The sequence below is a fragment of the Rhinatrema bivittatum genome, chromosome 2 (genome assembly GCF_901001135.1).
Source record: "Rhinatrema bivittatum chromosome 2, aRhiBiv1.1, whole genome shotgun sequence".
NCBI classification, from domain to species: Eukaryota; Metazoa; Chordata; class Amphibia; order Gymnophiona; family Rhinatrematidae; genus Rhinatrema; species Rhinatrema bivittatum.
The window spans coordinates 21,412,040-21,426,055 of record NC_042616.1 but is presented as its reverse complement, the minus strand read 5'-3'; the positions used below and the strand labels follow the sequence as shown (position 1 = coordinate 21,426,055).

At 50.2% G+C, this 14,016-nt stretch overlaps 1 protein-coding gene across 1 annotated transcript; it reads right to left on the bottom strand.

Moving 5' to 3' along the window:
- Window positions 1–3,029: 3,029 nt before the first annotated feature.
- Window positions 3,030–13,236, bottom strand: LOC115083649 (oocyte zinc finger protein XlCOF6-like). Its single transcript, XM_029587596.1, is given in 2 exon segments — window positions 3,030–5,058; window positions 13,180–13,236. Coding segments are annotated over 2 exon segments (2,016 nt in total). The 5' UTR covers window positions 13,220–13,236; the 3' UTR covers window positions 3,030–3,082.
- Between the last annotated feature and the right edge of the window lie 780 nt (window positions 13,237–14,016).

The window sequence follows — 14,016 nt, the reverse complement described above, 5'->3', positions numbered from 1 at the left end:
TCTCCCGGTTGTATCGCTCTTATTACAGATCATAGGGTTTCCATGCAGAAGTGGGGAATCCTCAGGTGGCGGTTGACAGACTTGAGGTCCAGGATGGGTCTGAACGTTCCCTCTTTCTTGGGGATGATAAAATAAATGGAATAATGACCAGTATTTTTCTTGTGTAGGCACTGGGGTTATGGCCTCAAGGGCCAGTAGTCTGGACAGTTTAGCTTCCACTGCTGCCCTCTTGGAGAGGCCGTGGCAGGGAGACTCCACAAACTTGTCCGGAGGGGTTCGTAGAAAATCCAGGTAGTACCCCTCCCAAATGATGGCTAGGACCCACTTATCCGAAGTTATCTCAACCCATCTGCGGTAGAATAGGGCTAGTCTGCCCTCTATGGCTTCTTCCCTTGGACAGGTCTGCTGAATCTCATTGTGGGGTACGGCTGGGGCCTGTACCCGAACTGGTTCCCCTCTTGTTGTGCTTGTTCCGAAAGGACTGGTTCCTGCCCGTAGGGCGGGACGCTTGATAGTTGCTTCTGTATGGGTTGAAGCGCTGTGAACTTCTGCCCCTGGAGGGCCGGGGGAAAGGTCGCTGGTTTCTCTTCATCCTGTCCTCCGGCAGGCGCGGCAATGGGGACTCGCCCCATTTGTTGGCCAGTTTCTCTAGCTCGCTGCCGAACAGGAGGGATCATTTCAAGGGCATCCTTGTGAGGCGCGTTTTGGAAGGTGTGTCAGCCGACCAGCTTCGGAGCCAGGGTTGCCTCCTGGCTGCCACCGCTGATGACACTCCTCTGGCTGCCATGCGCACCAGATCGGAACCAGCGTTCGCAAGGAATGATACTGCAGATTCCATGACTTCTCCAGGGGTGTTGTTCCTGGTCTGAGATAAGCAGGCACATGTCACCACGGTGCAGCAGGCTGCAATTTGTAGGGACATAGTGGCTACGTCAAATGACTTTTTAAGGATGGATTCCAGACGCCGGTCATGTGTATCTTTGAGCGCTGCTCCACCATCCACTGGGATAGTGGTGCGCTTCACGACCGCGCAGACCATGGCATCAAATCTTGGGCATGCAAAAGGTCCTTGGTTGCTGGATCCAGGGGGTACATGGTTGCTAAAGCTCGTCCCCCTTTGAATGTGGACTCTGGAGCATTCCATTCTAGGTCAATTAGCTGTTGTGCGGCTTGTAAAAGGGGGAAATGGCAGGAGGTCTGGTGAAGACCTTCCAGCAGGGGATTCGGCTTAGGCTCCCCCGAAGTACCTGGGCCCGGGATAGCGAGCTCCCTCAGGCAGTGGGTGACCAAGTCCGGGAGCTCGTCCTTTGTGAAGAAGCGTCTCATGGTTTGGTGAGGCTCTGTCCCTGGGGGGAGTTCCCCCTCTTCTAGGGGCTCGGTATCCTCTTCAGAGTTGTCTGTGACCCCATAGGTGGGGCTTCTGGGTAGTGGAAGCCTTTGCCTAGGTCTTGAAGGGCCTGGGGCATAAAGGTCCTCTGGTGGAGAATGTGGCTGATCAGCCAGAGTTTCAGTTTGCATTTGAACAAAGGCGTGAATCCCTTTGAAGAACTCCACCCATGAGAAAGATGCTGGGTCCAAGCTGAGGGGCGCTGGTTCCCTGGGGGTCCCCCACTGTGATTTGCTAGGTCCGGGGTACCCCCTGAGGAGCTATTACTCGGCCCTGGCTGGGACTGGCCCTGGCCTGGATCTCCCAGGGCCTCCTCGCACTGGGAGCACAGTGTGCGGCTCTAATGTGGCATGCGGGGCAGAGGCCTTGAGCCTTTATCCCTGTTTCTGGTGGTGCCACGGCTGTCGGCACTTAAACTCTTATGCGCTCCGGTGCGCCTAAGACGCGCGTGTGGGTTGTGCGCACAGTTGTGCGCCCAAGTCGTAGTTATGTGCACAGTGCGCGTATTCTTGTACGCCCGGCCCTTGTGCTGGCAACTTATGCGCACAAGGATTATGTGCGTGTTAAGTCTACGTGCACATGTGCTTTGTGCGCCCGGGGTGAACGGAGCGACGAATAGGGCCAAGATGGTAACGACAAGCACACGGGCAATATGGCGACCACCTCGGAGGGTCTCCACGTGGGTAGACCCATGGAATAGCCGGGGCCTGGCCCTGCTAGGGCGAATCAACCCAGTGACCTGTGCTCCTCCTCGATCCTCTGAGACCAGTTCAAACCTGAAGATTTCTACCTTACCTTGTCTTCGGCGCTTCCCCGTTTCAACCCGGGTGGTGTCTGGCTGCGGGGGAGAGGGCAAATACCTTCACTGCCGCGCTCGAGGGTGCACCTGCTGCCTCTCAGTCGCGCCCGAGGTTCTGCTAATTTTTTTGCAATGGAAAAAGTTTGTCGTCTTTGGATCATTAAAACTTTTCAAGTATCTGAAAGTTTGAATCATATCACCCCTGCTCCTCCTTTCCTGCAGGGTGTACATATTTAGATTCTTTAATCTCTCCTCATAAGTCATTCGATGAAGACCCTCCACATTTTTGGTCGCCCTTCTCTGAACCGCCTCCATCCTGTCTTTGTCCCTTCGGAGAAACGGTCTCTAGAACTGAACACAGTACTCCAGGTGAGGCCTCACCAAGGACCTGTATAAGGGGATTATCACTTCCCTTTTCTTACTCGATATTCCTCTCTCTATGCATCAGGGGATGTGATTGCTGATCAAGCCACCTTCAGTCATGGCAGCATCCAAAGCCTCTGCTTGAACTACAGTGCAGCGGTCAAACACTACCTGCAAGCCAGCACACAGGGAATGAGCTCTCTGGGGAAAACTGTTACAGGGCAAAAAAAATCAACTACAAATCATGCAAAACACCCATGTTGCCAAAATCGCTACTTAGCTGAATAACTTTTCCAGCTAAGTAGCACTCCTCTGATCCACCCACTGCCCACCCACAGCTTTTTCAGCCTTTGAACATAACTGGATATTCAGCAGCAGTAAGATAGAAGGATAAGTCCTACTTATCCAGCTTTCTGGCATCTGAATATCAACCTCCCTGATTCTTATAGCTTACTTGATGGAAATGGAGAAGTTTTATTGTTCTTGCATCTGGCATTTTAATATCTTTATTAGGCCACTCTTCTATTCCAAAACTATATGAAAGCATGTGAACTGAATTTAACTCCTATGCAACTTTTCTGGTGGCTTACAAGGTCTTCCTTTCTACTGAAGTTTTTACCAGACACAGTACATTAACTTGGTTTTCCTCCAGTATGAATTTTCTGATGTTGCATGAGATGGGTCTTCTGACGAAAGCATTTACCACATTCAGTACATTTAAATGGTTTTTCTCCGGTATGGATTTTCTGATGCTGTCTGAGACATGACTTGTAACCGAAGCTTTTACCACAATCAGTACATTTAAATGGTTTTTCTCCAGTATGGATTCTCTGATGCTGTCTGAGACATGCCTTGTCACTGAAGCTTTTACCACATTCAGTACATTTAAATTGTTTTTTTCCAGTATGAATGTTCTGATGTTGCTTGAGATTGGTCTTCCGACTAAAGCTTTTACCACATTCAGTACATTTAAATGGTTTTTCTCCAGTATGAATTCTCTGATGCAATATTAAATGTGCTTTTGTAGAGAAGCTTTTACCACATTCAGTACATTTAAATTGTTTTTCTCCAGTATGAATTTTCTGATGTTGCATGAGATTGGTCTTCTGACGAAAGCATTTACCACATTCAGTACATTTAAATGGTTTTCCCCCAGTATGGATTTTCTGATGCTGTCTGAGATATGCCTTGTCACGTAAACTTGTACCACATTCAGTACACTTAAATCGTTTTTCTCCAGCATGGATTTTCTGATGGCGTCTGAGATATGCCTTGTCATTGAAGCTTTTACCACATTCAGTACATTTAAATCGTTTTTCCCCAGTATGGATTTTCTGATGCTGTCTGAGATATGCCTTGTCACGTAAACTTGTACCACATTCAGTACACTTAAATCGTTTTTCTCCAGCATGGATTTTCTGATGGCGTCTGAGATATGCCTTGTCACTGAAGCTTTTACCACAATTAGTACATTTAAATGGTTTTTCTCCAGTATGGATTCTATGATGCTGCCTGAGACATGCCTTGTCACTGAAGCTTTTACCACATTCAGTACATTTAAATGGTTTTTTTCCAGTATGGACTCTCTGATGCGATGTAAGAGATGCCTTCCGAGAGAAGCTTTTCCCACATTCAGTACATTTAAATGGTTTTTCTCCAGTATGAATTCTCTGATGCAATATTAAATGCGCTTTCCGAGAGAAGCTTTTACCACATTCAGTACATTTAAATGGTTTTTCTCCAGTATGAATTTTCTGATGTTGCATGAGATTGGTCTTCCGACGAAAGCATTTACCACATTCAGTACATTTAAATTGTTTTTCCCCGGTATGGATTTTCTGATGCTGTCTGAGATATGCCTTGTCATTGAAGCTTTTACCACATTCAGTACATTTAAATGGTTTTTCTAATAAAGAGAACTCAGAACTGTACGATTCCCCATCTTGAGGGCAATGAGAGGGTCTCTTACCTGTGTGCATTCTTTGGTGTATTACTAAGGATTCCCTGCAAGAAAAGGTTTTCTTGCATTTAATACAAGTAAAAGTGCTCCCTTCAGTGTGGATTCTCTGGTGTAATTTCAGGGTTAACTTCTGGTTGCATGGAAAAGGTCTCTCTCCTGTGTGACTTCTCTGGTGCAAGACAAAATGACATTTTCTATTAAAGTTTTTCCCACAGGTGTCACAGTGAAAGGATTTCTTCCCTTCCTCCTCTTTCTGCTGGAAGTCAGAAGTCATTTGATCACTGTTATTACTTTGGAAGGGATTCTCTCTTCTCAGATGTCTCTGGTGCTCAGGGATGTCACAAGGAGTGACTCCATCCGGTGACTCTCCTGCAGAGACTTGCTCCTTCTTCTCTGATTCATGCTGTCTTTGGCTAATGTCTCCCCCCTCAGTACTCTGGGCAAAATTCTCACAGACATTTCCTGATTGTCTTGGTGTAAGTGCCAATACTATAGGGTGTTCTTCTCGATTCTCCTCCCTCTTCTCTTTCTGTATGACCTCATTGTCTGCTGGATATAAAAAGAAGGAATTAATCATGTGTAAGAGACAATGGCATGGAACGCTACCAATAACCTGAGATGAGATGTTTAGAAGGATCACATAATGAATGCATGGGATCTCTCGATATTAAAGAATTCTGTGACTTAGCAGAAGCTTTATGTGATGCCTATGAAAACCTCTCTATGATCTCTCTATAGAAATATTCAGTGAAGTTAAGAAAATCAGTGGGTTCTCTTTACCATACTGTGTAGGATACAGAAATAAAGCTGATGCAATAAGGAACTTTGGAGATTATACAGGTCCCTCCTTTAGGATTCCTATAGGTCTGGTTCCTCAGGGCTTATCTACTATTTATTTAATAACATTTATAATCTGCTTATAGCGGATCTGCCAAACGAAATATTATAATAACAAATTAAAATAATAATAATCATGGACCATTAAACTTCAGAGATCTAAAAACAAGAGTTAATATTTAGAATTTAATCCACTGCTGGAGCAGCAACCAAAGTAATTCACGCAGCAGCAGAGTCACATGAGGAAGTGGAGGGAATGATTAAAGTAGACCGGTTGCCCATGAGAAGGAGAATGCATCTCTGGGCTGAGAGTGTTTGCTGCGAATGAGGGAGCAGTACTTGTCCACTGTGTGGTTCTGAGGGGACGCAAAGAGGTCTGTCTGAGGATATCCCCAGTGTCTGAAGATGGAGTTTGCTAGCGAGAGGTTGAGAGACCACTCGTGTGGTTGGAAGACACGACTAAAGCTTGTCTGCTAGTACATTGTCCACTCCTGGCAAGTAGGTGGCCCTGAGGTACATCGAGTGGGAGAGAGCTTCCGCCCATATCTGCGCAGCTTCCTGACACAGAAGGAAGGAGCCTGTGCCTCCCTGCTTGTTGATGTACTACATGGCCACCTGGTTGTCCGTCTGAATCAGGATGACTTGATTTGAGAGGCGATCCTGGAATGCCCTGAGAGGGTATCTTATTGCTCGAAGCGCCAGGAAATTTATTTGGTGTTTAGCTTCTTCTAGAGACCAAGACCCTTGTGTCTGTAGATTGGCCACGTGGGCTCCCCACCCGAGGTTGGAAGCGTCGGTAGTGAGAATGACTTGAGGATTTGGAATTTGAAAGGGCAGTCCTTGGAGGAGATTGTTCTGATTTTTCCACCATGCGAGAGACAAGACGGAGTGAGTCGGTGACATAGACAATGGTTGACAGAGGCTGAGTGGCCTGTATCCATTGTGACCTGAGAGTCCAGTGCATGAGTCTCATGGCCAAGCGGGCCATTGGTGTGACATGGACTGAGGACGCCATGTGTCCCAGAAGGACGAGGAACTGGCGAGCTGTCGCAGCATGCTGAGACTGTAACTGGTGAGCGAAAGACACGAGAGTTTGTGTTCGTTGCTGAGGAAGAAAAGCTTTTGTTCGCAAAGTGTCCAAGTCTGCTCCAATGAACGACAAGGTTTGAGATGGGACTAATGGAGAGATTACTTACCTGATAATCTCGTTTTCCTTAGTGTAGACAGATGGACTCAGAACAAGTGGGTATAGTGTGCTCGTGCTAGCAGTTGGAGACGGATCTGACGTCAGCACATGATACATATACCCCTGCAGGAAGTGCAGACGCTCAGTAATCTTCCTTGCAAAAGCTTTCTTGGATATATGTGTGACTGACCTATTGATCAACTCAAAATGATTGACCTGACCGATTGACAGTAGCTGGAGACCGCCAGTGTTCTCAACCAGAAGGCGTCGACACCCGGCAGGGTGGATGCCCTATGTAAGAAAACATGGCTTACCTTGAATCGGTGAAACCTCATGTATATCGGCAGCCGGGCGGGATGCTGAGTCCATCTGTCTACACTAAGGAAAACAAGATTATCAGGTAAGTAATCTCTCCATTTCCTAGCGTGTAGCCAGATGGACTCAGAATAAGTGGGATGTACAAAAGCTACTCCCTGACTGGGAGGGAGGCTGCCCGAGGTCCGTTTAGGACTGCCCTTGCGAGTGCTGAGTCCTCCCTGGCCTGGACGTCCAGACAGTAAAATCTGGAGAAGGTATGAATGGAGGACCACGTTGCTGCCCGACATATCTCGGCGGGTGACAGCAGTCTAGTTTCTGCCCAGGAGGCCGCTTGTGCTCTGGTAGGGTGGGCCTTGACCCGTAGAGGTGGTGGTTTTCCCACTTCTACGTAGGCCGCCGTTATAACTTCTTTGATCCAGCGGACAATAGTCGCCCGTGAGGCTGCTTCTCCTTGTCTATTCCCACTGTGCAGGACGAATAGGTGGTCCGTCTTTCGTACTGCTTCCGACATTTTCAGGTATCTGGACAGTATCCTGCCGATGTCGAGATGATGCAGTACTCGACGTTTTCTGACTTTTCCAACCCTTCCGTAGTTGGTAAGGATATGGATTGGTTGAGGTGAAAGTGTGAGGTTACTTTGGGTAAGAAGGAGGGAACCGTGCGAAGATGGATAGTCCCTGGGGTGATCCTGAGAAATGGATCCCGGCAGGACAGCGTCTGTAGCTCTGAGATGCGGCATGCTGAACATACCGCTAGTAAGAACACCATCTTCAAGGTTAATAAACGGAGAGACAGGCCCCTGAGGGGTCTGAAGGCGGATCCTGCTAAGAATTCCAACACTAGGTTGAGGTTCCACAGGGGCACCGGCCACCTTAGTGGCGGTCGAATGTGTTTGACTCCTTTCAGGAAACGTGAAACGTCTGGGTGCGTGGCAATGCTGTTGCCGTCACTCCAGGGGCCGTAGCAGGATAACGCTGCTACCTGGACCTTGATGGAACTGAGGGACAAACCCTTCTGAAGTCCATCTTGCAGGAAATCCAAAATGAATGGGATTTTTGCTGCATGTGGATTGGTGCTGCGAGTTTCGCACCAAGCTTCAAATACTCTCCAGATCCTTATATACGTCAGTGATGTGGAGAACTTGCGTGCTCGGAGGAGTGTATCTATTACCACCCCTGAATATCCTCTTTTCTTCAGTCGAGCCCTCTCAATGGCCAGCCCGTAAGAGAGAATTGAGCTGGATCCTCGTGGAGGATGGGAGCTTGTCGTAGCAGGTCCTGATGAGGGGGCAGGGGTAGAGGCTCCCCTGCCAGTAGTCTTCTCATGTCCGCGTACCAGGGTCTTCTTGGCCAGTCCGGGGCCACTAGAAGAACTAGGCCTCTGTGCCGCTGAATCTTGTGTAGAATGGCTCCCAGCAGGGGCCATGGAGGAAAGGCATACAGCAGGATCCCCTAAGGCCATGGCTGAACCAGGGCGTCGATCCCGTGGGATAACGGATTTCGTCTGCGACTGAAGTATCTGGGTACTTGAGCGTTGGACCTGTCCGCTAGTAGGTTCATGCCTGGGATCCCCCACCGGTCCACAATCATCTGGAAGGCTGTGGGGGACAGCTGCCATTCCCCCGGATTTAGGCTTTCTCTGCTGAGGAAGTCTGCCGTGGTGTTGTCCTTCCCGGCAATATGGACGGCGGAGATGTCCCGGAGATTTGCTTCCGCCCAGGCCATCAGGGGGGCTATTTCTAAGGAAACCTGTTGGCTTCTGGTTTCGCCCTGTCGGTTGATGTATGCCACCGTGGTGGCGTTGTCCGACATCACTCTGACTGCTCTGTTTCGAAGCCTGTGGGCAAATCGCAGGCAAGCTTACCTGACCGCCCGTGCCTCTAGTCGGTTGATGTTCCACCCCGACTCTCTGTTCCACCGCCCTTGGATGGTGAGCTCTTCGCAGTGCGCTCCCCATCTGCTCAGACTGGCATCCGTAGTGAGCAGGGTCCATGTTGGGGGGGACATTTTTGACCTCCGGCTTGTGTGGCCAGGCTGCAACCACCACCGTAGCTGGTTCCGAACCCTGGCCGGTAGAGGTAGATGTACGGTGTAATTCTGTAATCGTGGGCTCCACCGAGAGAGGAGGGAGCGTTGTAACGGCCTCATATGTGCCCGTGCCCATGGGACTACTTCCAGAGTGGATGCCATTAGGCCGAGGACCTGTAGATAATCCCACGCTGTGGGCCGGGTGGCACTCAGCAGGCTCCGTAGACGATTCCGGAGTTTTGATCTCCTCTTGGAGGTCAGGCTGACTTTGTCTGCCTGGGTGTCGAATCGGACCCCCAGGTATTCCAGCGACTGGGAAGGCTGTAGGGAACTTTTGTTTGTATTGACTACCCATCCTAGGCTTTCCAGAAGGGATACAACTCTGTTGGTTGCCTGATGGCTCTCCTCCGGTGACTTTGCCCTGATCAGCCAATCGTCCAGGTAGGGATGGACGAGGATTCCTTCCTTCCGGAGTGACGCCGCCACCACAACTATTACTTTGGTGAAGGTCCGTGGCGCAATGACTAACCCGAAGGGTAAAGCCCGGAACTGGAAGTGCTGCTGCAGGATTTTGAAGCGCAAGTAGCGCTGATGATCCCGATGAATTGGGATATACAGGTAGGCCTCTGACAGGTCCAGGGACGTGAGAAACTCCCCTGGCTGTACTGCATTTCTGACTGACCGCAGAGTTTCCATGCGAAATCTCGGGACCCTTAAGTATCGGTTGACTGACTTGAGGTCCAGGATGGGCCTGAAAGTGCCCTCTTTCTTGGGTACAATGAAATAAATGGAGTAATGCCCGGAATTTATCTCCCATGCAGGCACTGGGATTATGGCTTTTAAAGCCAGAAGCCTCAACAAGGTAGCTTCCAGTGCCGCCCTCTTGGGGGGTGGACATGGAGATTCCACAAACTTGTCCGGAGGGATGCGAAGGAAATCCAGGTAATACCCTGCTCGGATGATGGCGAGGACCCACTGGTCCGAAGTAATCTCGACCCATCTGCGGTAGAATAGGATTAGCCTGCCCTCTATGGCTTCTTCCCCCGGATGGGTCGGCTGATTCTCATTATGGGGTACGGCCGGAGCCCGAACCCAAGCCGGCTCCCCTCTTGTTATGCCTGGTCCGAAAGGACTGGTTCCTGGCCTGAGAACGAGGTGCTTGGTAGCTATTCCTGTAGGGGTTGAAGTGTTGAGAGCTTCTACCTCTGGATGGCCTAGGAAAAGGGCGCTGACTTCTCCTCAACTTGTCTTCTGGTAGACGGGGTAATGGAGAGGCGCCCCATTTGTTAGCCAGCTTCTCGAGGTCACTGCCGAACAGGAGGGATCCCTTAAAGGGCATTCTTGTCAGGCGTGTCTTGTAGGAAGAGTCGGCTGACCAATTTCGTAGCCAGAGCTGTCTCCTGGCTGCCACTGAGGATGACACTCCCTTGGCTGCCGTACGGACTAGGTCGGAAGTAGCGTCAGTGAGAAACGAGAGAGCTGATTCCATATCTTCTCCCATGGTGTTGTTCCTGGCTTGTGATAAACAGGAACGCGTCACCACTGTGCAGCAGGTCGCAATTCGTAGGGACATGGCTGCTACCTCAAAGGCTTGTTTCAGAATGGCGTCCAAGCGCCGGTCATGTGTGTCCTTGAGGGCTGCTCCTCCCTCCACTGGAATGGTGGTGCGCTTCACAATTGCGCACACTATGGCGTCTACCTTGGGGCACGCCAGCAGCTCCTTGGTTGCCGAGTCCAGGGGGTACATACCAGACAAGGCCCGACCCCCTTTGAATGAAGCCTCTGGCGCATTCCACTCCAGGTCGATTAACTGTTGTGCTGCTTGTAGGAGGGGAAAATGGTGGGCCGTTTGACGAAGGCCCTCTAGCAGGGGGTTCATTCTAGGTTCCCCTGGGGTGTTATGGCCTGGGATAGCCAACTCAGACAGGCATTGAGAGATCAGGTCCGGGAGATCCTCCTTAGGAAAGAAGCGTCTCATGGTCCGATACGGCTCTATCCCTGAGGGAAGTTCTCCCTCCTCTGGGAGCTCGCCTTCTTCCTCAGAGTAATCTGAATCCCCATAAGTGGGGCTTCCAGGTGGAGGGTGTCGATGCCTAGATCTAGAGGGTCCAGGGGCAGGGTCATCTGGAGCGTATGGGTCCGTTCGGGGATCAGACTGCATCTGGACAAAGGCGTGAATCCCTTTCAACAATACCACCCAGGAGAGCGAAGCAGGTTCTAGCCTTAGGGGCACCACGTCTCTCAGGTTCCCCGGCTGCTCAGCTCGGCCTGCCGGGTCCGGGGTGTTCCCTGAGGAACAGGCAATTAATCTGGGCTGAGACCAGCCCTGGCCCGGAACTCCCAGGGCCTCTTCACATTGGGCGCATAGGGAATCCACTTCCTCGCTCTGTGTAGCTCTAAGGTGGCATGCTGAGCAGAGGCCTAGAGTTTTAATGCCGGATTCTGGAGGTGCCGCCTCTGAGGACGCATGGGCTCTCATAAGCTCCATCGCGTCTGTTAACTCTATGCGCCGATACTATGCGCTATGCCGTATGCGCGAGGTGCTTGAATATATGCGCCTATTAAGTGTGCCTATTAATGTGCGCTTAACAATGTGCGCTTATCAATGTGCGTCTATCACTGTACGCCTGTCTTACACTGTGCGCCTATCCATGTGCGCCTATCAGTGTGCATCTTACCACTGTACGCTTATCAGTGTGTGCCTATCAGTGTGCGCTCGGTACCTGAACAATGCAGACAAAATGGCGACCTCCTCGGCGGGCCTCCCGTAGGCAGACCCCGCCAATCCTTGCTCTTCGGAGACCAGCAAAAGTAAAAGATGTACGCCTTACCTGATCTTCGGCGCTTCCCGGCTGCAACCCGGGCGGTCTCCGGATGCGGGGGGAGAGGGTGATTACCGTCACTGCCGCGCTCGAGGAAGTGCACCCGCTGCCTCTAGGCCGCGCCCGAACTTGTCTCGCTCGGGGGCCAAGTCCTCACTGCGAATGGATCGGGACCGAGGCGCCTCTCAGCCGCGCCCTAGCCCTTCTCACTCGGGGGCTAGATCCCTGCCGCGATTCGGCCACCGGACCGAGGCTCTTACCTCTGAGGGACCACGGAAATCACCTCGGGAAACTCAACTGGGGGAGGGACCCGAGGGTATCACCGCAGGAGTGCGGGGCTCGTCTTCAGGTAGGATTCTTCTATGACATTTAGTCGTTAGAATTTGGAAGCACGCTCAGCGAGCGTGAGGTAGCTCCAAACTGCTTTGGAGACGGAAATTACTGAGCGTCTGCACTTCCTGCAGGGGTATATGTACCATGTGCTGACGTCAGATCCGTCTCCAACTGCTAGCACGAGCACACTATACCCACTTGTTCTGAGTCCATCTGGCTACACGCTAGGAAAATAAGATTTTTCATAATTGACGAGAAATCCTAGCGAAATTAGAGTGTGTAGAGTTAATTCGAGGGACGACCGAGCAGCTTGCTGAGTTGAAGCCCTGATTAACCAATTATCCAGATAGGGGTAGACATGAACACCTTGGTTTCTGAGGAAAGCTGCTACAACCCCAAAACATTTGGTGAAGACTCGTGGTGCAGACGCTAGGCCGAACAGAAGCACTTGATATTGATAGTGCTTGGGGCCTACTAAAAACCTGAGATACTTCCGATGAGCTGGAGCTATCGCAATGTGGGTGTATGCGTCCTGGAGGTCCAGAGAGAAGAGCCAGTCTCCTCTTTGTAGAAAGGGTAGAAGCGATCCCAAGGTTACCATCTTGAACTTTTCCCGCTGGAGGTACTTGTTGAGAGCACGTAGGTCCAGAATTGGACGAACACCCCCCGATTTTTGGGGGATCAGAAAGTACCGGAAATAGAATCCTAGGCCTTGCTGTGAGTGCGGAAATAGTTCTATTGCCCTTGACTAGAGAAGGAGGGAAACCTCTTGATCCAGAAGAATAGAATTGTCGGACGTTCTCCACGTCTGCAGAGGCCGGTGGCAGGGCGAGGAAGTTTAGAAGGTAACCTTGAGCAACGATTGTCAATACCCATTGGTCGGATGTAATTGAAGTCCACAGGAGACGGAGGGCTCTGGGGATACACCGGGCTGCTTCATTCTTACAGCATCAGTGATAAGCTGCCAATTTCTTATCAGGGGATTCACCCCAGCTCTGTCTGCCTCAATCTCGCCCTTCCTATTCCCTACACAAGAGAAGGGGGGAAATCCAGGGCTGTGTGCACATTTACTGTGAGGCATTGACCCAATGACATTTAGTAAAACATCCTCTGTGTATACTAGAAATGCAGATAATGCAATCCTTACCTAGACCTAGGGAGCTCAGGGTCTCATAATTCTCCTTCATCACCTCCCTGTAAAGCTCCTTCTGCTCTTCATCTAAATACCCCCACTCGTCCTGGGAGAAAGAGACCGCGATGTCCTCAAACGTCACCGGCACCTGAAACACAAACCAGAAACACTCAGGGACACGTGGAGGGGCTCAGCTGGCTTTAATCTCATAGCATTTTATCATGGAAGAGGGGACACCAGGACCCCTCATCCCCAGGAACTGCCAGACTTGTTCCCCTGTACTCAGTTTCCTTTCTGGGCCTCAGGGTTTACAAGTCTAATCCCAGAGACAGAGAATATCAATCGTCTCTGCCTGGATAAATCTGAATAATAAAACCCAAGATCTAACATAGCTTTATCCAGAACATCAGGAACAACTGATTCTGTCACATCAGGAGGGCTCTCTGTGCTCTCATCCTCCTGGTTTGCTCAGCCCCTAACTTTGGGTCATCTTTGATGCATCTCCCTCCTTCTGCATATCCAAAACACTGCTACAGTGAGTCAGTTCTTCCTCTATAACACTGCTAAAATCTACCCCTTCCTCTCTGAGCCTGCCACCAAAACACTCCTCCCCTCTCTTATCACCTCATAAGAACATTCATTACTGGGTCAGACCAAGGGTCCATCAAGCCCAGCATCCTGTTTCCAACAGTGGCCAATCCAGGCCATAAGAACCTGGCAAGTACCCAAAAACTAAGTCTATTTCATGTTACTGTTGCTAATAATAGCAGTGGCTATTTTCTAAGTCATCTTAATTAATAGCAGGTAATGGACTTCTCCTCCAAGATTTATCCAATCCTTTTATAAACACAG